The sequence below is a fragment of the Trachypithecus francoisi genome, unplaced genomic scaffold, assembly GCF_009764315.1.
Source record: "Trachypithecus francoisi isolate TF-2019V2 unplaced genomic scaffold, Tfra_2.0 Contig01585, whole genome shotgun sequence".
Classification (NCBI taxonomy): Eukaryota; Metazoa; Chordata; class Mammalia; order Primates; family Cercopithecidae; genus Trachypithecus; species Trachypithecus francoisi.
The window spans coordinates 8,428,584-8,455,703 of NW_022681444.1; the positions used below are offsets into that span (position 1 = coordinate 8,428,584).

The 27,120-nt window shown below is 50.4% G+C and overlaps 1 protein-coding gene and 1 pseudogene across 7 annotated transcripts in view; both read left to right on the forward strand.

Moving 5' to 3' along the window:
• The window catches only part of FUBP3 (far upstream element binding protein 3), a 58,694-nt gene extending 51,622 nt beyond the window's left edge, over positions 1-7,072 (forward strand). For 4 of the 7 annotated variants that reach the window (XM_033194065.1, XM_033194076.1, XM_033194038.1 and 1 more), the window contains 6 exons: positions 170-243; positions 554-634; positions 813-889; positions 3,313-3,384; positions 4,661-4,788; positions 5,737-7,072. In XM_033194065.1, the coding sequence (XP_033049956.1) occupies positions 170-243; positions 554-634; positions 813-889; positions 3,313-3,384; positions 4,661-4,788; positions 5,737-5,745 (441 nt within the window). In that variant the 3' untranslated portion in view covers positions 5,746-7,072. Of the gene's footprint in view, positions 1-169; positions 244-553; positions 635-812; positions 890-3,312; positions 3,385-4,660; positions 4,789-5,736 lie in introns of those variants that run through there. The other 3 variants (XM_033194085.1, XM_033194057.1, XR_004433201.1) reach the window with 2 other exon arrangements.
• A 14,092-nt stretch (positions 7,073-21,164) lies between these two features.
• On the forward strand, positions 21,165-21,764 carry LOC117070716 (annotated as a pseudogene).
• Positions 21,765-27,120: the final 5,356 nt, after the last annotated feature.

Below are 27,120 nucleotides of genomic sequence, written 5' to 3' on the forward strand. Positions count from 1 at the left end.
TCTGCAGTGCAGCCTGCTGTGGGAAGGAAGGCTAGTATGAGTGCGTAGGTGTCCTGACTTCACTCGACTCCATCCCCCCAATAGCTGGGCTTTGCCTCGGGGCGGGCCTGGGCAGAGGACAGAGGTGTGCAGCCAACAGCGGGTGAGAGCTCCCTCTGTGCCCCCACAGGGGACCAATCTCGGAGCACCTGGAGCCTTCGGACAGAGTCCCTTCAGCCAGCCACCTGCCCCACCTCATCAAAAGTGAGTCTTTTGCATCAGTCTTGCCCGGGAGAATTCACTCGCTCCCAAGAGATCCCCTGTCCTTTCCAGCTGCTTCTAGGGAGCGCCAGCCAAGGCCTGAAGTTCTGGGCGTGGGCAGGACTCGTTTCTTTTCGTCTCACCAGTGGTCCCTCCAGCCTGTCACTCACTGACCTCCGCAATGGGATGGGAGTCTCCCAGAGGGCAGAGGGTCTTCCATCCCGACCGCCCCCTCGGTGCCCTGTGGCTGGGGGAAGGGGCCGAGCCCTCCATGTGAGGCACTCATTCTGTTGTTTCTTTCACCTTTTCCCAGTACCTTTCCTCCGAGGAGCTCCGGGTGCTTCCCAAACATGGCTGCCAAGGTGAACGGGAACCCCCACAGCACCCCCGTGAGGTAGGTGACCTGCTGTGATTCAGCTGGGGATAGACGGGACTAGGGTGATCACTTGACTACTGCTGACAGGCAGGGGTCCAGGGATGCTTGGCTGGGGTGAGGGAGGTGAGCAGTGAAGAGGGAGTGACAGGGGTGACCTGCCCTCTGTAGGAATGAGTGACTCTCTTGTCATCCACAGTGGTCCTCCGGCCTTTCTGACCCAGGGCTGGGGCAGCACCTACCAGGCGTGGCAGCAGCCCACACAGCAGGTCCCAAGTAAGTGACTCGGGGTGGGGAGTGCATGCCCTCCAGAAAGGCTGGGGCCCACAGAAGTCCTGGGGCCAAAACGCCCCCACTCAACTCAGCCAGCAGGCCCAGGATGCCCCTCCCCAAATGACAAGGAGCCCTCTGGGTGGGGCTTGGGGCTTCCTGTAGGCCTGTCCTGGGGGTTGCGCATGCTCAGAGAAAGGCCCAGAGGGAAACTGCACAAACCTCAGGCAGACTGGGGACTCTGGGCTGGCCCTCTTGGCCCCCTGTCCTCCTCGGAGCTCTGGGCCTCTGTCACTGTTGTTCCCCATGCATGGATGGCCTGTGGGTATAGGTTGGGCCAGCTTCTGCTCTTCCTCTTCTCCACTCCCCGTGGGGGCTGGCTCCTGGCTGCCTTCCTCTCCCCTCTCAGGCTTTCATCTCCTGAACTTTTCAGAAGCAGACAGCTAGGGAATGACCTCTGCTGCATCCCGCCTCTCCAGGGAGACTGGTTGTGAAGGAGAAAGTCCGGGTGGGAATCAAACCCAGCCCACTCTGTCCCCACAGCCGCTTCAGGAACCACTGTTGGGTTTCAGAGCTGGTGTAGCTCCTCTGGCATGGCCTTCACAAAGCAAAGCAGAACGCTTCCCTTAGTACGATCCAGGTTCTCTTGACCCATCTGGAGTTTCTGTCCTGTGTTTGGAAAGGCTTCTTCAGTGTCTGCAGATTCTGACAGCACCCAGGCCGCAGGCCCCGCCTCACAGCCTGGCTCGGAGGGCCTGAGCCCCCTTTCTGGGTTCTGCCACTTTAGCCTTACACAGAGTCCTGAGGCCAGTGCTGTGTGGCCTTAGGCACGCCCTGCCTTCTCTGGAGCTCCACTTCTGTCACATGTAAAATCAAGGGTTTGGGTTTGAATTGTAAAGCACTTGCATGCTCTGAAATTGTATAGTTGTGTTTCTTCCCTTTTTCCCCAGTATCTTATTATGAAGCATTTCAAACATCATAGAACACTGCAGTGAGCACCCACACAGCACCCAGATCCCACCATTCCCTTTCTCTCTGCATGCTTGACCACGGGGGCTGACCCCGTTTCCTTTCCTTGACTCCTCACGTCTCAGTGGGAGCTGCACTCACAGTGCCGGGGCCTTTGGGTGCTGTTCTGGTCTGAGGGAATCCTCTAGGCAGCAGGGTGGCCAGGATTGACCGGAGACACTGAGGCCTGGGAGGCCTTCAGGGCAAACGGCCCCCTGGCGGGTGGAACTGGCAGAGGCCTGTTGGGCTGAGGAAGGGAGAGTGCAGGAGGCGCCCAGTGGTCTTGCCACCCTTGGGCAGCCTTCATCTCATGCTGTTGAGCTTGGCCTGTTTGTTTACTCCGGGGTGTTGCAGTTGAGAACCGGTTTGGGTTGGTGAAATACAGTTTGGCAGTGAAGTCCTGCTTGCTGGCGCCCTCTGTGTCAGAGGGAAGAGTGTTTGCTGCCTGTGTCCCTCCTTCGCCCTGCCCCTGTGGGAGGAAGCGGAGCATCTCCTTCCCTTCTTCCTCCCGCTGCTTGCTGCTTCCCCACACTGCTCCTCAGCCTGCAGTGAAGTGGACCAGTGGAGGAAGCATTTGGCTGCGCGCACTCTGCAGTGGTTTGCCCTTCCTGCCTGCTTCGGGCTACAGTCCTCACAGGAGACAAGACAGTGAGGGGGTCTTCTGTGGGCCTTGGCAGGTGGACTCCTGAGCCAGCCCCAGCCTGGGCAGAAGGAAAGGTCCTGACCCACGGCAGTGGTCAAGTCTTTGAACCCCGTCCTGTGCCTGGCGCAGTGCTGAGGCTGTGTTTCCGGGCGCCGGCTGTTTCTCTGCCACTCCCAGTCTTCATTGCCCACACAGCTTAGAGGGTGAACCCAGGGTCCTGCACGGAAGAGAAGGGCTGGACCACCCCAACACATGCATCCCCTTTCCCTCTGCCCTACCCCAGCACCGCCTGAGGCTGGATAGGGTCCAGGAGCCCACGGGTGCTGCCCACCCCTGCGCCCCGTGGCCCCTCCACTCCGCTGGTCCAGAGGCACAGCCCCCCGATCTTGAACAGAGGGCCACACCAAGAGTGGTCAGCAGCCTCTGGAGTCTTTGTCCTTTGGAAGGCTGACTGGGGAGCCTCAAAACAACAGTAGCTGTGGCCCTCAAGTCCCCGTCTGTGGACCCACAGCTCATGTCTCCATCTGAAGAGGGTCAGGCTAGCCTTGCTAGTTGCCCTGTGAGGGGCAGCCGGTGTGCCCAGCCCCGCCCTTACAGTGATCTTAGTTACACCCCTCCCAGCCCTGCCAGCTGCCACCTCCTTCCCAGGCAGGGCTGTGGAGCTGTGTGTGGCCAGGAGCGAGGTGGAGGAGTGCAGGGCAGGGCCTGCAGTTGGCGGGCTGGGGCCGAGGCTGTGAGGAGCCCGGAAGGCCTGACTGCTTTTGTGTTCTTCGCACAGGCCAGCAGAGCCAGCCGCAGAGCAGCCAGCCCAACTACAGCAAGGCCTGGGAAGACTATTACAAAAAACAGAGTGAGTGCCCGGCCCTCCTAACCTGTGGCTCCCGGCAGCACAGTCCCCCCTAGCCCAGAGACTTCAGAGTCCAAGGCTCGCTGTCACCTCTTTTTTCCCTGATGCCTTCCCCGTGTGGCTTGATCTCATTGTTTGCCTTCGTCCTCCACCCCTGTGCCTGCCTGCTTCTCTCTGTCAGGAGTCCAGGCATAGTCAGTTAGTGACCACAGGCTGCCCTGCGACCCAGCACAGGCCTGCCATCCCCTCCTCTTTGTTCTCCCCCTGCTGGGCTCCAAAGGACTTCGAGGTAGGCGCGGCACCTGGAAGTGTGGGCTCAGTGGCATCTGGTCTCCTTAGGGACTGAAAGATTCGGGTTGGGCGCCACCTGGCCAGCAAACAGACCAACCGGGCGTCTTGTTCTCTGTCTCGGTGCTTCAGGGCAGATGAGGAAAGGTGGTGAGACTCGGGGAAGGAGGCCTTACCTGGACATTGAAGCTGGGTGCTTAGTTTCTCCTCTTCAGTAGGTCGGTTTTCTAACTACCAGAAATGAAACCAGCCTTCCGAGCAGGGCGAGGGACCCAGCAAGCCAGAGGTCTCTGGGGAGTCATCTAAAGTCAGTGCCAGACTCTGCGTATATTCCACCATTACTAGACCGGAGGGTTGGGGATTTGTTTAAAGAGGTATCTCACGTGCCTTGTGTTTGGAGGATGTTTCTTGCTGGTTGGAAGAGATCGGGTTGAAGGCCACCAGAGAAATGGTCCCCCTGGTGTTGGAATCATTGCCGGGTGCATGGCCCTTCTAGGGGTTGGAGGTGAGGGGGTTCAGTCACGGTCACCAGGGGACCTGGTGTGAGTTCAGCTGCCCAGTCTTCCCCAAATCCCGATTCCCAGACACACCTGGGCCTGTGTTCAAGCTGTTTACAGGATTTGGACACTATCACAGGCACCCAAGCTAGGCAGTCCCCTTCCCCCCCACCCCAACCCAGAATCCTGCCTTCTGTCTGTCATGGGGCCCTGGGAGCTGAAGGGGCAGGCGGGCAGAGGCAGAGAATGCGCTTCCGCAGAGAGAAGGCAGATGTGAGAATTGGTCTTCACAGGCATAGCAGGGGCCGGGCAACAAAAGGCTAACCGCACCTTTTGGAGCAAGCACTCCTGCAGCACCAGCCTCACTGCACCACCTCCCAGACCTCCCTGCCTTCCAGCCGTCTGGAGGGAGAGCAGATGCCCAGGGCCTTTGGGAGGGGCCCTGCCTAGTGCGTCCCTGCTCCCGATAACCTGTTTCCTCCTTTGTCAACCAGGTCACGCCGCCAGTGCTGCTCCTCAGGCCAGCTCCCCACCGGACTACACAATGGCCTGGGCAGAATATTACAGACAGCAGGTCGCTTTCTACGGACAGACGTTAGGGCAGGCACAGGCCCACAGCCAGGTCTGTAGCTCATCACCAGCACCGCAGCCACTCCCTAGCCCCAAGCCCCTGTTCCCAAGCCTGTGTTTGCTGACCCCAGGATGAGAGCACTGGGCTAGGCGGAGCCTCTGGGCCCCGTAGCTCCTCAGCGAGGCTGCATCTGCTGAGAGCCTGGCTCCAGCCCCTGTCCCTCCCCGCTCCAGAGAAGAAGAGTGTAGGCCAAGTGGGAGGGTTGGTGGTGCAGCCCCTGCAAGGAAGTGCCTGATCTTTTCTCAAGTCCGGGCCCCAGACCTCAGGGCTGATTAGTAGTCTCTGTCTTCCTCTGAGCCTCAGTTTCCCTAACTGTAAAGGAACATGTGCAGAGGGTGCGCTCCAGCGGCTGCTCTTGAGCAGGGTGGAGTGGCCGGGCCGCCAGCCATGCCCTGGCAGCAGCAGGGGGCAGGGAGAGAGCAGTAGGGGCAGAGCCCAGCTTTCCTCTTCTGCGCACAACCTAGAGGGTTCTGTTCAGAGGCCAAAGACGGGTTTCTTATTAAAGAAGGGAAGACGTCTAAATGTTCCCACGGGGCACATTTCCCACCTGATGCCAGTCAGGTCCTCATGGATAACATTTCAGTTACCTCCTGGCCCTGGACTCAGCTGGTTAGGCCACTCACTGCCAAATTGGCCGTCTGGGTCTGGTCCTGGGGAAACAGGTGTCGGGGCTGGTGGCGACAGCGGCTCACACTGTCCACTCTTCCCTGCCCCGAGTCCCTAGCAGAGAGAGGAGCCCAAGACCTCCTCTGCAGCAGAGGTTTTAACTGGCCCAGCTCCCGTGACGCGAGACCCAGGGGAGGTGCTGGGACACGGCCCTGTCCGTGTGTGTCGGTGCCGGCATGGCGCCAGAGGGGAGAGGGTGACCTGTCACCTCACTGGCACACAGACCTGAGAACCTGCCATCACAGACTAATTCCTCTTCCCTTCCGCCCACAGGAGCAGTAGGACAGTGTCCTCGTGGCCAACTTTCCCTCAAAATCGTTGTCAAAGAAAACCTGTTTGTAACAGAGGTTTTTACATTTGCAAACCTTTTGATGAAGAACCGTTGTTTTGTTCTGTGAAACACTATATTTAGATTAACGGAATTTTTCTAAAAATCAGGAAAATTAGTTACTAAAAATTGCTGATCATTTTTGTTTCATTATTTTCGTTATTTCAAATGTATAAGCTCTGGGGTTCTTTTTGGAGCAATACCTACAAAGTCAGGCGCCGGAACGGGCCTCAGAGCTGCGACATTTCAACACGATGGTTTCGGGTTTGTTTGGTTTTGTTTTGTGTCCTTTTTATTTGCAGTTTTTTCTGTTGCAACAGAAAGTGGCTTGGAAGTCTTAGGTGGTATGTAACAAATTCTTTTTAAAAATTTTAAAGCAGTATTTAAGTATTCTTAAATGTGTAAATTCATTTAATGTTTTACTTCTAATTTGTTGTATCTTGGCTGTCTGGTTTTATTGCATTTTTTAAAAACTGAACTATTATGTATTGTAATGAATGATGTGAATTCTGAATTGAGACAGATAATTGTATTGCTGTCCAACAGGGGTTGGGAGGGGCATTTTGTAGGGTTTGTATAATTTCTAGAGTTCTAAAGGGGTAATATAAAAATGTGTTCGTGTGTTTAGCATACGTTTGTTTCATGTCTCCATTACCAGTCGCAACTGTGTATCTAAGACCTCCAAGCTTGTTTTTAAAACAAAACAAAAAACCTTTCTCTATTCTCTCAGAAATATAAATACTGTTATTTTTAATATTAAGAAATTCAATATAACTTTTAACACACACTGTGGAACATTAAACCGTATAAAAATGTAGTTATAACTATTTTTAATTCCAAGGTGTTGTTTGCTCTTTTCTTTTAAATATTTTCTTAATATTTTGTCAGATTAACTAGATGAATAAATTAGTATTAACCGCATTATGAATTAAATAATTTTGATTTAATAAAAGGGATAATATGATTTCCAGTGTTTACTGTAGTGTATCTTGTACAGATAACATGTATTTTTAAAGGAAAAAAAACGGAATTGAAGCTATTTTTTCTTGCATTTCTAATTGACCTGAGGGACATTCCGTTTGAAATGTACTGAAGTTACAGTTTCTGGTTTTTTCTCCTTATTTTTCTTATAATGCTTGAAATGTCTAACTATTAAAAAAGACAATTGGAAAATGTTATGCATGTGGTTTTTAAGAAAAAAAGTGTTCTTTTTATTTGACTGACAATTCATTTTACACTCTATATAATAAAATTTCCACAAGACATCTTGTGGGCAAAGTCTTTCTGGCCTGTTTGCCTTCCATTCGTCAGTTTGTCCCTCTGCCCCCTGCCCACTGCCGCCCGAGAGGGAAAGAGGATTCCTGCGGGCCTCGCCCATCATCTTGCACTGCGTCAGCCCGCCTTCGCTGGTGCAGAGCCTAGATGTCTAGCTAGTTCGTTAAGCTAATTTTATTTTAATGGCTTTGATTTGACAGCTTGACTTGAGTGCCGTGGTTGGGCTCAGCTCCCCTTCCGTCACAGCCGGGCATCTCTAAATGAGAAGTCAGTACGGGAGTGTCATCGGATGGAGCTGGGAGATGCATTGAAGGGCGTGCGGCGGGTCAGCGGGCTTCTGCGACTGACTGGGCAGCCCCTTGCCCTCCGCCCGCTCCCCTTCCCGACATGCCCATGCACACACACTCGCCTATAAATGTAGGTGGGCTGCCCTAGGCGCGGTGCGGTTTCCCTGACTGTCGCTGCCTGCGACCCCCACCTCCCTGTCCCCAGCCTCACCTGTGGCTCTGGTGGTGGCGCTTTCTTGCTCTCAGCCCCATGCCCACGGTGGGATGCCAGATTGCCTGGAGGGCTAGGAAGCGTCAGCACACGTGCTCATTCTATCCTTCCTTTCATGAAGAAACAAATGGGGCGTCCTTCCCCAGAGGTGTTAAGTTACAGTCCTGTGGTCTCAGGACTCGTGGCGACAGTGTGGGCCTCAGACTTGGAAGAGCATTACGGAATAGAGAACATCAGCCTTCGCCTTTTTTTTTTTTTTTTTACCTTGTGTCCCGTTGGTTGGGGTGACTGGCTTTGAGCACAGTGTCTGCTTTCACGTCTGAGCGGGCCCTGCCTTCGCCCTCAGCCTTTCTGTGCGGGTCGCCTCTACTTAGATGCAGGGACCTGTTTCAATCCTGAACGGGGCTTGCTGGGGTGTGCCTGGCCAATACTGGCCGCTTGTGTGTATTCCAAGCTCTGACGGGAGGGGAAAAAAGCATCTGTGGCTCCTTCAGGCCGAAAAGGGGTGTGGAGAGCAGCCCATCTGCAGCCATGGCAGGCCTGTTGAGAGCCGGAAGACAAAAAGGAGATGTGGCATTTTTAACTGCACCTCTAGAGAATCGAGTTTGACGTTGAGAAATTGAATAGTAAAAGGCACTTGGAAAGTGGGGGGAGGGGCCGAGTGGGAGGAGGGCGTAAACGCTGATGACGGTAATGGGAATTCGGGAGAGGGCATTACGGAGAAGACTTCCTTCTAATTCATCTTGCAAGCTCTGTGCCAAAACAGCATTTGGCATGGTTCACAGGGAGCGATTGTGTGATAATGAACCCTAAGGTGTCCCTTAATTGAAGACTGAGCATTGCGGTTTGTGCCAAGAGTCATAAATGGTGCAGGCTTGCGGAGGATGCATTTTCTTAAATGTATCGGTAAGTACAGATTAGCGCTTGTCCCCAGTGAAATGCCCATACTATAAATTATGGAAATCTCTTCTTCTCTCTGATGCAATCTTTGATTGGGGGGAGGGGGTGTAGTACCACAGGAGGCGGGGGGGAAAGTTTGCAAGCATATGAAATTTGGCCTCTCATTAACATGGCGCCCAAGGAAGACGATTTTCATCAGCAGTCTGGTGTACTGGAAGGCTAAAGTGCTTGAAATGTACCAAGTTCAGCGGTTGTGTTCCATTAAGAAAGATGCATGGTCATCACTAAGGGCAGTCGGGGTCGGGGAGGCGGGGCAGGCGGTTGCCCAGTCTGTCTTCTGAATGCATGCTCCACCCCCACCCGCCACCGCCCATGCCTACTGGGTCTCTGCCAGCCTCCCAAGTTCAGGATTCATCAAGGACCCTGCTGAGCCGATCCCAGCCCCACCCAGAAGTTTGGGCTGGGGTTGAGGAGTTCTCAGCCAACGGGCCTCGGTCAGTACCCCCGGCCTCTCATCAGGTAGGAGGCACCATCTTTCCAGGGTCACTCGAAAGTGGTGACCAGCCATGATGTCCCAGAGCCCCCACAGTGGGGTCGGCTGGGGTACAGACGGCACAGTGCAGTGCCTGGCCTGTGAGAACATGGGTCACTTCAGAGTCGCAGCTTCTAGCTGGCTACAGCCCCACTGTCTCCCAGCCCCACTTCTGGTCCACTAGGGCCCAGCTGGGGTTTTTTAAGATGGGCTGAAGCAAATGGGCCTGATAGATGCTTAGAGATTAATGGCCAGAAAGTGGCTTGACACTCAATTCCGCAGGGGGCTGCCGGCCCTGGGTCTGTGTCTTGGGTGGGGTGGAAGGGGAAGTGAAGACAACCCTCACCACCCTTGAAACAATGGTCATCTTGCCTGTCCTTTGTCTTGAAGGTGTTTCTGTAGCATCTACCAAGGGGGTCCTGGCCCTTTCCAGGCACCTGCTTCCAAGGTGGTCTCTGCACCCTGGGAGGTAGAAAGGCCTAATCTCCCCATTTCACAGATGAGGGCTCAGAGTCAAAGGCTAAGACCTGCCTTTATTCACATGGGCATGGAGGGGCCAGTTCTGTGCCAGGTTCTATGCTGCACTCCAGCTGGGGCTTCAGAGGAGAGCGTGACCACCGCCTCCTGGGGGTGCACTGTCTTTTGTAGTCACCACCAAGGGAGGTGGTTGGCAGGATGGGGAGAAGATCTTGAAAGTTAGGGTTGAGTACCAACCATGGCCAGCCCTGGAAGTGCATTACAGTCAATCATCATTTTCAGTTCTGTATTTGCAAATTCACCTACTCACCGAAATGTATTTGCAACCCCCAAATCTACCCTCACTGTGTATTTGCAGTCATTCACGGTGAAAAACGTGAGTTACTCGATGCACGTGTTCCCAGCTGAGGTGGGAAGGTGGCGGCGCTCTGCCTTCTGGTTCCAGCTCCTGCGCCACAAACAAGCGCTGTTCCTTGGAGTCTACTTAGTGCCACAGTTTTTGCTTTTTGTGCCTTTTTTTTTTTTTTTTTTGAGTTTCACTGTCTAAAGTGGGCCCCAAGCATGGCACTAAAGGGCCGTCTAGCATTCCTGAGCATAGGAAGACTGAGATGTGGCTGATGGAGACAATACATGCGTTCCGCTGCTTGCAGGCTTGAGTTACAGTGCTGTTGGCCATGAGTTCAATGTTAATAGATGAACAATAAACATATTAAGTAAGGAGTCTTCATTTTTATTTTTTATTTTTATTTGTTTATTTATTGAGATGGAGTCTTGCTCTGTCACCTAGGCTGGAGTGCAGTGGCACCATCCCAGTTCACTGCAACCAACCTCCACCTCCCAGGTTCAAGCAATTCTCCTGCCTCAGCCTCCTGAGTAGCTGGGATTACAGGCATGCGCCACCACGCCTGGCTAAATTTTTGTATTTTTAGTAGAGACGGGGTTTCACCATGTTGGCCAGGTTGGTCTCGAACTCCTGACCTCGTGATCCACCCGCCTTGGCCTCCCAAAGTGCTGGGATTACAGGCGTGAGCCACCGCACTCGGCCGAGGAAACAGGTTTGAATAGGTTCTGACCAGAGTCATACCATGGTTGTGCATATGTGACCTGAGAGGTAACCAGGACTATGCTCCCCATCTGACAGATGAGGCTGGAACCTGTCCTTACTCACACAGGCTTGGAGGGGCCAGTTCCATGCCAAGTTCGTGCTACACTCTGCTGGGGTTTCAGTGGAGAGCTACACTCTCGCTGAGGCCTCCTCGAACCTCAGCCTGGCTGCAACGCCGGCCTGCCTTGCCACACCCACACATGAGCAGAGCCAGGCACATGTGCAAGGAATACCTAACATGGTTCTAGTGGGGCCTGGCGAGTTCAGCCTACCTAAGGCAGCAGGGCGTGAGGCATGAATGTGTAAATGAAACTTGGGTCTGAGTCCTGTCTGCAACTCATATGACCTAACCTCTGGTATCCTAAGTGTGGGGCTAGTAGGCACCTACCCGCCCGTGGGGCTATAATAAGAGTCAGTGGCACACAAAGCGCTTCACACTTGGTTCTTAATAAGCACTCAAAAACTGGCCACCAACCTGGTGCAGTGGCTCACATCTGTAATCCCAGTACTTTGGGAGACCAAGGCGGGAGGATCGCTTGAGCCAGGAGTTTGAGACCAGCCTGGGCAATGGAGTGAGACCCCACCTCTACAAAAAAAAAAAAAAAAAAAAAAAAAATTTTTTTTAATTAGCCAGCCATGATGGCGCACACCTGTAGTCCCAGCTACTTGGGAAGCCAAGGTGAGAGGATCCCTTGAGCCCAGGAAGTCGAGGCTGCAGTGAGCTGTCATCATGCCACTGCACTCCAGCCTGGGTGACAAAGCAAGACCCTGTCTCAAAAAAACAAACCAAAAAAAAGCTGGGCGCAGTGGCTCACGCCTGTAATCCCAGCACTTTGGGAGACCAAGGTGGGTGGATCACCTAAGGTCAGGAGTGCGAGACCAGCCTGGTCAACATAGTGAAACGCCGTCTGTAGCAAAAGTACAAAAAATCTGCCGGGTGTAGTGGCAGGCACCTGTAATCCCAGCTACTAGAGAGGCTGGGCAAAAGAATCACTTGAATCCAGGAGGCGGAGGCTGCAGTGAGCTGAGATCGCACCATTGCACTCCAGCCTGGGCAACAAGAGTAAAACTCTGTCTAAAAAAAAAAAAAAAATCTTGGCAACCAATAGTAATGATTGAGTCCAGGATTCTGACTGCTGCAGAGTGGCTTTGTCTGCTCCACTCTGAGTGCCCGGGACAGCCTGTGTGATGTGATAGAACGTCAGCTCAGCACTGATCCACTGGCTTCTCCTGGGTGCCCCAGAGGTCTCCAGGATATCACGAGCCCAGGGACCCTCACTGGTCCCCTGGAGTCACATTAGCTAAGCGGCTGGGAAAGAACAATGCCCATGAGGCAGGTGAGCCAACTCTAAGAGCAGCCAGGACCATCCCCCAACCCCACTGCTGTGAGTAACCGATGTTTGGATGACAACTTGGTCCGTGCATGGGTGGAGCAAGTTATTCAATCCTGGCCCACAAGATGACATTTCAGGAATTCCTATTTCAAGCACATTTAAAAGGAGTCAAATCCTTGGGGTGTCTCTCTCTTTTTTTTTTTTTTTTTTTGAGACGGAGTCTCGCTCTGTCGCCCGGGCTGGAGTGCAGTGGCCGGATCTCAGCTCACTGCAAGCTCCGCCTCCCGGGTTCCCGCCATTCTCCTGCCTCAGCCTCCCGAGTAGCTGGGACTACAGGCGCCCGCCACCTCGCCTGGCTAGTTTTTTGTATTTTTAGTAGAGACGGGGTTTCACCGTGTTAGCCAGGATGGTCTCGATCTCCTGACCTCGTGATCCGCCCATCTCGGCCTCCCAAAGTGCTGGGATTACAGGCTTGAGCCACCGCGCCCGGCCAACTCTCTCTTTATCAGATTCTGTAACCTTGACTTCCCTGAGAAGCAACTGCCTTACCAGGGCCCTCCAACCGTCCCAGCTGTCACTCACTGCCAACCATTCTGCTGAGCTCACAGCAAGCCCCAGAGATCCACACACCCTCCACTCACTAGGGTGCAGTCAGGGTCTCGAGGCTGCAGCTCCGTGTTTCAGAAAAAAGGACCAAAAACCAAAAAAAACAAGGTGAGCGGGGCGCAATGGCACCCACCTGTAATTCCAGCACTTTGGGAGGCCGAGGTGGATGGCTTGAGCTCAGGAGTCTGAGATCAGCCAGCCTGGGCAACATAGTAAAACCCCGTCTCTATAAAAAAATACAAAAACTACTGGGGCGTGGTGGCGCGCATCTGTAGTCCCAGCTACTTGGGAGGCTTAGGTGGGAGGATCGCTTGAGCCCCAGAGGTGAAGGTCGCAGTGAGCTGAAATCGCGCCACTGCACTCCAGCCTGGGTGACAGAATGAGATCCTATCTCAAAATAATAATAATTAATTAATTAATTAGAAAAATAATTTTAGGGCCAGGTGCGGTGGTGGCTCATCCCTGTAATCTCAGCACTTTGGGAGGCCGAGGCCGGCAGATCACGAGGTCAGGAGTTCAAGACCAGCCTGGCCAACATGGTGAAACCCCGTCTCTACTAAAAATACAAAAATTAGCCACATATGGTGGTGGGCACCTGTAATCCCATCTACTCGGGCAGCTGAGGCAGAGGAAGCTTAAACTCAGGAGGCCGAGGTTGCGGTGAGCTGAGATCACATCATTGCACTCCAGCCTGGGCGACAAAAGCGAGATCCCGTCTCAAAAACAAAAAAGAAAGAAAAAGAATTTTAGGCCAGTAACAGCGGCTCATACCTGTATTCCGAGCACTTTGGGAAGCCAAGTTGGTTGGATCATTTGAACCCAAGAGTTCAAGACCAGCCTGGGCAACATAGCAAGACCCCATCTCTATTAGTAAAAAATAATAATTTTTAAAAAAAAAGATTAGGTGGTGACATAAAAGGACAATGGCTCTGTTTGTATACTTTTTTTTTTAGACAGACTCTTGGTCTGTTGCCCAGGCTGCAGTACAGAGGCATGATCTCAGCTCACTGCAACCTCCACCTCCTGGGTTCAAGCAATTCTCCTGTCTCTGCCTCCCAAGTAGCTGGGACTACAGGTGCCTGCCACCACGACCGGCTATGATTTTTTATTTTTAGTAGAGATGGGGTTTCACCATGTTGGCCAGGCTGGTCTCGAACTCCTGGTGTCAGATGATCTGCCTGCCTAGGCCTCCCAAAGTTCTGGGATTACAGGCGTGAGTCACTGCGCCCGGCCTTAAACATTTTCAAAAACAATTTGTAAGCATAATGTTTTTAAAAAACACCATGCACCACGCCCTCAAGTACATTATATGCTGCATTTTCTTTTTTCTTTCCTTTTTATTTTTTTTAAGTTTTATTTATTTATTTATTTTTTGAGACGGAGTCTCTCTCTGTCACTGAGGCTGGAGTGCCATGCCATGATCTCAGTTCACTGTAACTTCCACCTCCCAGGTTCAAGCAATTCTCCTGCCTCAGCCTCCTGAGTAGCTGGAATTACAGACACCTGCCACCATACTGGGCTAAGTTTTATATTTTTGGTAGAGATGGGGTTGGCCAGGCTGGTCTCAAACTGGTTGGCCTTGAACTCCTGACCTCGAGTGATCCGCCTGCCTCGGCCTCGCAAAGTACTTTGATTACAAGCTTGAGTCACTGCGCCTGGCCAAAACTGCATTTTTTTTTTTTTTTTTTTTTTTTTGAGACAGATTCTCGCTCTGTTGCCCAGGCTGGAGTGCAGTAGCATAATCTCGGCTCACCGCAAGCTCCACCTCCTGGGTTCACGCCTTTCTCCTGACTCAGCCTCCCGAGTTGCTGGGAGTGTTACAGGCGCCTGCCACCACGCCTGGCTAATTTTTTGTATTTTTAGTAGAGACGGGGTTTCACCATGTTAGCCAGGATGGTCTCGATCTCCTGACCTCGTGATCCCCCCACCTTGGCCTCCCAAAAAAACTGTCTTAATTATTGTACCTTTACAGTAAGTCCTTCAGCTTTGTTGTTCTTCAAGATTGTCTTGGCTACTCCCAGCCCTTTGCATTTCTATACAAATTTTACAATCAGCTTGTCGATCTCCCAACTCCCATAAAAATATTTTAAATTTGCTGAGATTTTGACTGTGATTGCAATGAATCTATAGATCAATTTGGGAAGAACTGGCAACCCAACAATGTTGAAGATTCTTTTGGACTTCCTATGTTAACAGTCAGATCATTTATGAATAATGATGGTGTTATTTTTTCCCTTCCCAATCCTTATGCCATTTGTTCTTTGTATTGCTTGACTACACTGGCCAAGACCTCCAGTATCTTGTTGATTGAAATCCAAGAGAGTCGTCATTCTGGTCTTGTTTGTAGCCTCAGAGTGTATGTTTAGCATACATTTTACCTGACACGGAGGTTTTCTTCTGTTTCTAGTTTGCCAAGAGTTTTGTCATGAATAGGTATTGAATTGTTTCAATGCTTTCCTCTGCATCTGTAGAGATCATCTATGATTTATCTCCTTTTTCACTTTAATATGATGAATTACACTGATTGATTTTCAAATGTTAAACCAGCCTTGCATTCCTAGAATAAACCTCATAATGGTTGTAATGGATTATCTATTTTATAGATAGATACATGGATAGCTAGATAGATAGATAGATGATAGGCAGATAGATAGATATAGTTGATATAGATATACATATTATATATATAATTGGTTTGGTTTGCTAACTTTTTTATTAGGATTGTTGCATATACATCCATGAAAAGCATCGGTCTGTAAATTTATACCATACTTAATCAATTTATTCTCACACTGCCATAAAGAACTACCTGAGACTGGGTAATCTACGAAGAAAAGAGGTTTAATTGACTCACGGTTCTGCAGGCTATACAGGAAGCATGACTGAGAATCCTCAGGAAACTTATAATCATGGCGGAAGGCGAAGGGGAAGCAGGCACATCTTAGCATAGCAGAGCAGGGGAGAGAGAGCAAGGCATGAAGTGCCACACACTTCCTTTTTTTTCTTTTTTTTTTTTTTTTTGAGACGGAGTTTTGCTCTTGTTGCCCAGGCTGGAGTGCAGTGGCACGATCTCGGCTCACTGCAACCTCTGCCTCCCGGGTTCAAGCATTTATCCTGCCTCAACCTCCTGAGTAGCTGGGATTACAGGCACGTGCCACCACACCTGGCTAATTTTTGTATTTTTAGTAGAGATGGGGTTTCACCATGTTGGTCAGGCTGGTCTCCTGACCTCGTGATCTGCCTGCCACAGTCTCCCATAGTGCTGGGATTACATGTGTGAGTTACCGCGCCTGGCCCAAATGCCACACACTTTCAAACCATCAGCTATCATGAGAACTCACTCACTATGATGAGAATAGCAAGGGGGAAATCCACCCCCATGATCCAGTCATCTCCCACCAGGCCCCTCCTCAAATTCAACATGAGATTTGGCCAGGACAAAAATCCAAACCACATCACCATTGAAGATGCCTAACAGGTCAACTTGTGCTACCACCTGAACTCATTTCTGGGCAGGTGTGTCTTCATTGCGAACATCCCCGTTGTGGAATGTTCTAACACTGGTCTTTGAAGTCATGCCTGTGGGCATCTGCTCTAGTGCCCTAAAGTTCATTTCTCAGTTCATTACGGAATTCCATGCTCAGATGCCAGGCAAGGTTCAGCAAATAAATCGTCTTGCCATGGCCAATGATGGTTCTTGTGCAGTTAAATCCACAACTAGGCCAGGTGCGGTGGCTCACACCTGTAATCCCAGCACATTGGAAGGTCGAGGTGGACGGATTACCTGAGGTCAGGAGTTCAAGACCAACCTGACCAACATGGTGAAACTCCATCTCTACTAAAAATACAAAATTAGCCGGGTGTGGTGGCGCATGCCTGTAATCCCAGTTACTCAGGAGGTTGAGGTAGGAGAATCTCTTGAACCTGGGAGGCGGAAGTTGCGGTGAGCCGAGATCATGCCATTGGACTCCAGCCTGGGCATCAAGAACGAAACTCCATCTCAAAAAATAAAAATAAAAATAAAAAATAAAATAAAATCCTACTAATAGTGTTGAGTCACCAGCTATACCCAAGGCATTGTAATCAGCCCTGGGGGATGGGGCATAAGTCACTTCTCCCTGCATGGAGCTTGTCTAGGAGAGGGACTTGTTTATATCTGGCAATGGTTAGTTAGCAATTCAACTTTATTTTTTTAATTTTATTTTTTTAGTGATCCTCCCACCTCAGCCTCCCAGTAGCTGGAACTACAAGTGTACCATACCCAGCTTTTTTTATTCTTTTTTTTTTTTTTTTTTTTTTTGTAGAGACGAGGTCTCGCCATGTTGCCCAAGCTAGTCTTGAACTCCTGGTCTTAAGGGATCTTCCCACCTTGGCCTCCAAAAGATCTGGTATTACAGGTGTAAGCTACCATGCCCCGCCGAGCCATTCAACTTTGAAACAAAAAAATTCCTCCTACACTTTCTCTTTGAATCTTCTGAACTTTTATTTTATTTTATTTTATTTTATTTTAAAGTCTCACTCTGTCACCCAGGCTGGAGTGCAGTGGTGCGATCTTGGCTCACTGCAACCTCAGCCTCCTGGGTTCAAGCAATTCTCCTGTCTCAGCCTCCCGAGTAGCTGTGACTACAGGTGCGTGCCACCATATCCAGCCAATTTTGTATTTTTAGTAGAGACAGGGTTTCACCATGTTGGCCAGGATGGTCTCGATCTCTTGACCTCATGATCTTGATTCAAACAAATAAGCAGTTGTCAATGTCGACAGTTTTTGAACTGCTTACCTTGTTGTCTAGGAAACGCTGTAATAAAACTGGTTCAGGCTGGGCACAGTGGCTCAGACCTGTAAGTCCAGCACTTTGGGAGGCTGAGGCAGGAGGATCATCTGAGGTCAGGAGTTTGAGATCATCCTGACCAACTTGGTGCAACCCTGTCTCTACTAAAAATACAGAAATTAGCAGGGTGTGAGGCCGGGCATGGTGGCTCACGCCTGTACTCCCAGCACTTTGGAAAGCCGAGGCAGGCAGATCACTTGAGGTCAGGAGTTCAAGATCAGGCTGGCCAACATGGTGAAACCTTGTCTATACTAAAAACACAAAAATTAGCTGGGCGTGGTGATGCATGCCTGTAATACCAGCTACTCAGGAGACTGTGGCAGGAGAATCAGTTGAACTGGGAAGGCAGAGGTTGCAGTGAGCCTAGATAGTGCCACTGCACTCCAGCCTGGCCAACAGAGTGAAACTCCGTCTCAAAAAACAAACAAACAAAAAAAAACTATAAAAATTAGCCAGGCGTGGGGTCACGTACCTGTAGTCCCAGCTACTCAGGAGGCTGAGGTGGGAGAATCACTCAAACCCAGGAGGTGGAGGTTGCAGTGAGCCGAAATCATGCCATTGCACTCCAGTCTGGGTGACAAAGCAAGACTTCGTCTAAAAAAAAACCAAAACCAGCATTCTCATTGTTGCCACTGATTGTGGCATATAGCAAATAAATCCTGTAGATGTGGACTTATAAATGTATTGCTATTTAGGCCAGCCACGGTGGCTCACACCTGTTATCCCAGCACTTTGGAAGGCCTAGGTAGGTGGATCATTTAAGGTCAGGAGTTCAAGATCAGCTTGGCCAATATGGTGAAACCTCGCCTCTAATAAAAATAAAAAAATTGCCGGGCGCGGTGGCTCAAGCCTGTAATCCCAGCACTTTGGGAGGCCGAGACGGGCGGATCAGGAGGTCAGGAGATCGAGACCATCCTGGCTAACACGGTGAAACCCCGTCTCTACTAAAAAATACAAAAAACTAGCCAGGCGAGGTGGCGGGCGCCTGTAGTCCCAGCTACTCAGGAGGCTGAGGCAGGAGAATGGCGTAAACCCGGGAGGCGGAGCTTGCAGTGAGCTGAGATCCGGCCACTGCACTCCAGCCTGGGCGACAGAGCGAGACTCCGTCTCAAAAAAATAAATAAATAAAATAAAAATAAAAAAGTTAGCCAGTTGTGGTGGCAGGTGCCTGTAGTCCCAGCCACTTGGGAGGCTGATGCAGGAGAATTGCTTGAACCAGGGAGGTACAGGTTGAGGTGAGCCAAGATCAGCACCACTGCACTCCAGCCTGGGGACAGAGCGAGACTGTTCCCCCACAAAAAAAAAAAAAATGTGTGTATATATATATATATATATATATATACACACACACACACACACACACACACAGACACAGACACATATATATATGTATTCATATATTTATCTATCTATATATATTTGTATATTTATATATGGCTATTTAAATACTACTTGCTGGCCAGGCACAGTGGCTCATGCCTGAAATCCCAGCACTTTGGGAGGCCAAGGTGGGTGGATCACCTGAGGTCAAGAGTTTGAGACCAGCCTGGCCAACATGGTGACACCTCATCTCTACTAAAAATACAAAAAAATTTAGCCGGGCATGGTGGCAGGTGTCTCTAATCCCAGCTATTTGGAAGGATGAGGTAGAAGAATTGCTTGAACCCGGAAGGCGGAGGTTGCAGTGAGCCAAGATCGTGCCACTGCACTCCAGCCTGGTGACAGAGTGAGACTCCATCCAAAAAAAAAAAAAAAAGGGGCAACAAATGCCACTTGCACTTGTATCCGTTCTCCTTGGCTTTCTGCAGTTTGAATATGTTGTGTCTGGGTGTGAATTCTGTATGTGTTTGTTTTTTGTTTTGCTTATTTGTGTGTGTGTGTGTGTGTGTGTGTGTGTCTATTTCCGGTATTTTTGTTGTGGTTATTTGTTGCTATTTATCCAGATTAGTGTTCTCTAAGTTTCCTGGATCTGTGGTTATCTGCCTGTCATTAATTTTTTTTTTTTTTTTTTTTGAGGCAGAGTCTTGCTCTGTCACCCAGGCTGTAGTGCAATGGGCAACATGGCGAAACCCCATCTCTACAAAAAGTACTACAAAATTAGCCGGGCATAGTGGTGCGTGCTTGCAGTCCCAAATACTTGGGAAGCTAAAGTAGAAGGATTGCTTGAGCCTGGGAGGCCAAGGTTGCAATGAGCCGAGATGGTGCCACTGTACTCCAGCCTTGGTGACAGAGCAAGTACTAGTAAAAAAAAAAAAAAAAAAAACTTGAAAGTCGCCACTCTTATTATTTCATTATTAAAATTAAAAAAAAAAAAAACTTGGACAAACTGAAAATCGATGACTTTTCTTGCAGTTGAAACTTTTCTTGAAGTTCTCTGTGATTTCAGAGCACTGAGTTTTCAAGGCAAAGCTCCACCCGAAGTCAGGAGAGACAGGAAAACCTGGAGAATCCCAGCGACATCTGCAGACCCGGAGCAGAAGCCACAGGAACCCGAACTGGGAACACAGATGGGAACTCGGATAAATTGCTAGAGGCTGAGTGTGGACTGGCATCAGAGGGACAAAATCCTCAAGTCTTCAGGCTAGAGGGTGCTCCACACTTTCATGGGTTTCCCTCCAGTAATCCCACTTGATTCTGTCGAAGATCCGGGGCCGGGAGCGGTGGCTCACGCCTGTAATCCCAGCACTTCGGGAGGCTGAGGCAAGTGAATCACGAGGTCAAGATACTGAGACCATCCTGGCCAACATGACGAAACCCCATCTCTACTAAAAATACAAAAATTAGCGGGGCGTGGTGGCGGATGCCTGAAGTCCCAGCTACTCGGGAGGCTGAGGCAGGAGAATCACTTGAACCCCGGAGGTGGAGCTTGCAGTGAGCCGAGATGGCGCCACTGCACTCTAGCCTGGCAACAGAGCTAGACTATCTCAAAAAAAAAAAAAAAAAAAAAAGATCCCACAGGCTCTGGCTGCGGTCGGGGTAGAGATCCTTGTGAAAACACTCAAAGCCTTCTAGTCAAGGCCCCATTCCAGGCGGAAGAGCTTTGCTTTGCCAGAGCCCATCCCAGGTAGGGGAAGGGAATACTCCTTCTAGCCCCCTCCATCCCCCTCCAGCCTTCGCAGAGAACAAGCACAGTGCGCAGGAGCCAGGTTGCAAGCAATTAGGTCGGGAAGGAACCTGAGCCAGAGAAGATAATAAGTGGCAGGGGGAAAAGTGACGCCCCTGCCGGGATACTTGTGAATGTCGCAGCCCCAAGACCCAGGGCCACGACAGGACTGACAACAGAATGTTCCCCCTCTCCCACACCCCACCACATCCACAGGCTGCCGTACAATCATGGGAGTCACAGGCAACAGAACTCAAGGCTCAGACCTCCCAGAGTCAGGAGGGAGACGACAATGAGGACAGTAGAAGACGTGGAGCCTCTGGCACCTGCAGCCGCAGCAAACACCTAACACCGCCCACCTCCTAGAAAGAGGATAATCTAGCCTGGGCCGGACGCAGTGGCTCATGCCTGTAATCTCAGCACTTTGGGAGGCTGAGGTGGGTGGTCTCTTGAGCCTAGGAGTTCGAGACCAGCCTTGGCAATGTGGCGAAACCCCATCTCTACAAAAACTACAAAAAAATTATCTGAGCTTGGTGGCACGTGCCTGTTGTCCCAGCTACTCGGGAGGCTGAGGTAGGAGGATCACCTGAGTCTGGGAGTTAGAGGCTACAGTGCCACTGCACCCCAGCCTGGGCAACACAGCAAGACCCTATCTCAAAAAATTTAAATAAATAAATATAAAATGTGATCGAGCGCTTTCCTTTCGCTGCTGCAGCCGCAGCCATGAGTATGCTCACACTTCAGAAGAGGCTCGTCTCTAGTGTCCTCTACTGTGGCAAGAAGAAGGTCTGGTTGGACCCAATGAGACCAATGAAATTGCCAGTGCCAACTCCCGTCAATGCCAGCTCCCGTCAGCAGATCCGGAAGCTGATCAAAGATGGGCCCATCATCCTCAAACCTGGAATGGTCCATTCCCGGGCTCGATGCCGGAAAAGCACCTTGACCCGCCGGCAGGGCAGGCACTTGGGCATAGGTAAGCGGAAGGGTACAGCCAATGCCTGAATGCCAGAGAAGGTCATGTGGATCAGGAGAATGAGGGTTCTGCGCCGGCTGCTCAGAATCTAAGATTGATCGCCACGTGTATCACAGCCTGTACCTGAAGTTGAAAGGGAATGTGTTCACAAACTAGCAGATTCTCATGGAACAAGTCACAAGCTGAAGGCAGACAAGGTCCGCAAGAAGCCCCTGGCTGACTAGGCTGAGGCCCACAGGTCTAAGACCAAGGAAGCACACAAGGTCCTTGAAGAACACCTCCAGACCAAGAAGAAGGAGATCATCAAGACTTTGTCCCAGGAGGAAAAGACCAAGAAATAAAAGCTCCCCCTTTGTACATATTGGCCTCCGTTATTATGTGGATCAGCCATTAAAATAAAACAAGCCTTTAAAATAAATAATTAAATAAATAAATATAAAATGAAATAGACCCTCCTCACACTAAAGGCCTCTTGACCTTAGTTCCTGTCATCTGATACAGTATGTCTAGATTTCAACAAAAAATTGCAAGGCATGCCAAAAGGCAAGAAAAAAACACAATCTCAAGCCAGGCACCAAGGCTCACGCCTGTAATCCCAGCACTTTGGGAGGCCAAGGTGGGCAGATCACCTAGGTCAGTAGTTCAAGACCAGCCTGGCCAACATGGTGAAACTCCGTCTCTACTAAAAAGACAACAATTAGCCGGGTGTGGTGGTGGGGGCCTGTAATCCCAGCTACTCGGGAGGCTGAGGCAGGAGAATCACTTGAACACATGAGGCAGAGGTTGCGGTGAGACAAGATCACACCATTGCATTCCAGCCTGGGCAACAAGAGCGAAACTCCATCTTAAAAAAAAAAAAAAACCATGTTTTTGAAGCCTATCCTCCGCCATAAAAATCTGCAGCTGTGAAAATGCAGTTCCTCCCTCTGTGGTGGGGGGACTCTTAGCACCCCCTCTAAGAGTGGTCTGGGGAACAAAAGGACATCCTGCCCAGCTACAGAACAAGAATGAGAGGGTGTTTCCCTCAAAAAGTCCATGGAAAGCAGGAGCTGGAGGCTGCAATGGGCTATGATGGCACCACCACACACCAGCCTTCGTGACAGAGCCCGACCCTGTCTTAAAAACAAAACGAAACAAAACAAAACAAAACTTTTGCCAGATGTGATGGCTCATGCCTGTAATCCCAGTACTTTGGGAGGCTGAAGCAGCAGGATCACTTGAGGCCAGGAGTTTGAGAGCAGCCTGAGTAAAACAGGGAGACCCCAATACTACAAAAATAGGTTTAAAAATTAGCCGGGTGTGGTGGCACGTACCTGTGGTCACAGCTATTCAGGAGGCTGAGACTGGAAGATGACTTGCGCCCAGAAGGTCAAGGCTGCACTGAGCCATGATCACACCACTGCACTCTAGCCTGGGTGATAGAGCGAGACACTGTCTTTAAAAAATCGAAAAGACAACGTAGTACCTATAGTTGATAATACCGTATTGTGTACTAAACAATTTAAGAGAGCAGATCTCAAGTGTTCTTACCAGCGTCCCACCAACAGCCACTGGCACACACACATGGGAGCTGGGGGAAGCTTTTGGAGGTGATGAATATGTTTATTACTGTGATTGCAGTGATGGTTTCAGGGCATATACATATGTTCAAACTCATCAAATTGTATACATTAGATATGTGCAGTTTAATATATATTAATTACACCTCAATAAAGCGATTTTAAAAATAAAAATTAGGGCCGGGCACGGTGACTCACACCTGTAGTCCCAGCACTTTGGGAGGCCAAGGTGGTTGGATCACGAGGTCAGGAGATCGAGACCATCCTGGCTAACACGGTGAAACCCTGCCTCTACTAAAAATACAAAATATTAGCCGGGCGTGGTGGCGGGTGCCTGTAGTCCCAGCTACTCGGAAGGCTGAGGCAGGAGAATGGCATGAACTCGGGAGGCGGAGCTTGCAGTGAGGCACGATCACACCACTACACTCCAGCCTGGGTGACAGAGCGAGACTCTGTCTCAAAAACATAAAAATAAAAATAAAATAAAAATAAAAATAAAAATTAGACCTGGGCAGTGGGTTACACCTGTAATCCCAGCATTTTGGGAGGCCAAGGTGGGTTGATCACTTGAGGTCAGGAGTTTGAGACCAGCCTGGCCAACATAGCCAAACCCCATCACTACTAAAAATGCAAAACTTAACCAGGCGGGGTGGCAGGTGCCTATAATCTCAGCTACTCAGGAGACTGAGGCAGGAGAATTGCTTGAACCCAGGAGGCAAAGGTTGCAGTGAGCTGAGATCATGCCACTATACTCCAGCCTAGGTGACAGAGCAAGACTCTCTTTCAAAAAAAAAAAAAAGAAAGAAAGAAAAAAGAAAAGAAAAGAAAATTAAAATTATTTAAAAAAAAAGAAAAGCAAAAAGAAATTCCGGCCAGGCGCAGTGGCTCACGCCTGTAATCCCAGCACTTTGGGAGTCCGAGGTGGGAGGATCATCTGAGGTCAGGAGTTTGAGACCAGCCTGGCTAACAGGGTGAAACTCTGTCTCTACTAAAAATACAAAATTAGACAGGCATGGCAGTGCATGCCTGTAATCCTAGTTGCTTGGGAGGCTGAGGCAGGAGAATTGCTTGAACCCGGGAGGCAGAGGTTGCAGTGAGCAGAGATCGCACCACTGCGCTCCAGCTCAGGCAACAAAAGTGAAACTCTGTCTCAAAAAAGAAAAAGAAAAAAAGAAATCCCATGGGAAGGATTCTAAAATTCTGGCAAGCATCCCTCAGCATGGTGGGGGCACGGTCCACAGGCCCAGTTTGTGCAGGAAATAACACCTCATGGCCAAAACCCAGCTGGTTCTTCTTTGACCTCTTGGTGCGTGGACAGCAACAACAAGGGATAAGTTCCCAGTAGCTGCTGGTGGAACTGACTCACCTTTAACTAAAGTCTCCAGTGACCAGGGGCTGCCAGGGCTGGGCTGGCTGGGCACCGTATGACTTGCCCTTGCTCCATGCCCCCAGCTCCAGGTCCAGCTTGATGCATTGTGGGTGGGCATTAAATATTTGCATAATTAAAATAAATACATGATAAATCTGAGAGTCTGGTGTGTCCAGAAGGCTCTGGAATACTTGTGTCTTCTTGAACATTTAGAGCAGCAAAATTCCCTTTCGTTGTAACTACAAGTAATTGAACTGGTCTTCAAAGGAGTTAAGGGGGTGGGGAAGGGAATCTAGAATTCCCTTCTAGATGTTCTAGAATCTAGAACATCTCCGACCGGGTGCAGTGCCTCACGCCTGTAATCCCAGAACTTTGGGAGGCCGAGATAGGTGGATCGCCTGAGTTCAGGAGTTCTAGACCAGCCTGGCCAACACGGTGAAACCCCGTCTCTACTAAAAATACAAAAATTAGCCAGGCATAGTGGTGTGCATCTGTAATCCCAGCGACTTGGGAGGCTGAGACAGGAGAATCGCTTAAACCTGGGAGGTGGAGGTTGCAGTCAGCTGAGGTTGCGCCACTGCACTCCAGCCTGGGCAACAGAGACTCCATCTCAAACAAACAATAGAATTAAACATCTCTTTCCAGGCCAGTGTAACACACGTTTTCTGACATCTCAACAGTTCTGAGCATTGGACTCACATGGGGGCAGAGGGATAAGCAGATAGGACCCCTAAGGGTTTTATTCTCTGGACTATGGAGAGATGGTGAAGGCTGAGGTCAACAGAGAGAGGAAGGGCACAGGCTTAGAGCGCATTTGAGACTCTCACCAAGCCTCAGTTTCCTCCTCTGTAAAAGTAGGCAAACACAGGGACACATCTCACAGAGTTGCTAGGAGCTGCCTACAGCCTCATGTGAATGTGCTGGACCCAATGCTTCACCCGGGAACAGAAAGGATGTCGAGGATCAGGGCCGTTGGTGCTTTGCCCTCCATGCTGTTGACGGTCTGGGAGCTGGGGCGGTGGGGATGATATGGAAGGTGCTGGGGAGGCACCTCACAGGGTAGACAGGCCAGAGGCTGGAGGGAGAGGCCAGGGGAGGCTGAGGCCCTGGCTTCAGGGAAGGGGAGGGAATGGAGTGTCTTCAGCAGACCCAACCCACTGCAGCAGCTCCCTCCTGCTCCGATCTGGGGTCTGAGGACACGCCCTGCTGTTTGCGTCTACTTAGCCGGGAGCATTTATGACTGGGCTCCATCATCTCTTCCCACATCTTGACTGGGCCCCCGGGTTCTGAGGATCTGGGCTGCCCTGGCCTGTTGGCACTTTCTGGAGCTGCCATCTGCTTTGCTGGGATTCAGAGGCTCCCTCGTGCCACCCAGAGGAGGCAGGCAAGGCCAGAGCCTTCACTGTACTTCCCTAATCTGTCCATGCCATTGTGGGTATGACATCTACCCTGTCATTCATTCACGGGCTGAGCATTCTCTGTGTGCCAGGCCCTGGTGCTGGCCCGGGAGACCAAGGAAGATTCAGACCAGATGCCTGTCCTCCAGAAGCCCCAGTCCTGACATGGGTCTGAAGGGACCACGGAGTTCATTTCTGCACACCTGGGCCTAGTTTCTGTTCAGTAAACAAAAGCTGCTCCCTGCCCACTGGAACCGGCTCTTGGGGTTGGCAGACAGCGCATGCGTCCCCCAAGTCATTGTTCCTCTGGCTTGGACAGCCCTAGCCAGGAGGTTGTAGTTAAAGTCCCAGCCTGGACTCAGGCTGCCTGGATTTCAGTTTCACCTCTCCTCTTTGCTTACTGTGTGTGACCAGGGGCATGTCAGTGACACTCTGCCCCTTCCTCCTCCCAGCCTCTAATGTGACGGCAGGACTGCAGCGGCCATTGTGTTGCCACGAGAACAGAAGGAACCTCAGGCCTCACATCCTTGAACTGCTGAGCCAAGGTCACAGACACACATCCACCTGTGCAAACTGTTAGGGGAAAAAGTAAATCTCTTGTGACAGCAGCCATCGGGATCAGGTCCACTGTTGCTTGGGGCCAGAGGTGTTCCTGGATGAGACACTTAACTTCCCTGTGGCTCAGTTTCCCTTTCTGTGAGTTACAGATAATGACAGCAGCTACCTCAGTGTGCAGGGCTGAGGATGGATGGAGATACCCTAGGTGTTTAGTAATTTAATTGTTCATTATACAATGACTGTTGTTCTTTATTCCAATCACTCTTTGTAAGAAAGGGCTCACAGACTCCTTGGTGTCCTGGTCAACTTTCTCAGCATGTGGTTTTGCTTTCAGTATGTATTTACAGGTGATATTTGGTACCCACCTTTGTTATTTTCATGTTTCCCAAAGCCATGTAGCCACGTGTTACTTGTTGCTGTTGTTTTTGTTGTTTTGTTTTGTTTTTGAGACAGAATTTTGCTCTGTCGCCCATGCTGGAGTGCAGTGGTGCGATCTTGGCTCACTGCAGCCTCCGCCTCCCAGATTCAAGTGATTTTCCTGCCTCAGCCTCCCAAGTAGCTGGGACTACAGGTGGGTGCCACCACTCTTGGCTGATTTTTTGTATTTTTAGTAGAGACGGGGTTTTGCCATGTTGCCCACGCTGTTCTCAAACTTCTGTGCTCAGGCAATCCTGAACCCACCTCAGCTTTCCAAAGCGCTGGGATTATAGGCGTCAGCCACCACAGGTGACCTACCATATGTTATTCTTTCTTTCTTTCTTTATTATTTTATTTTATTTTATTTTATTTTTGAGACAGAGTCTCTCTCTGTTGC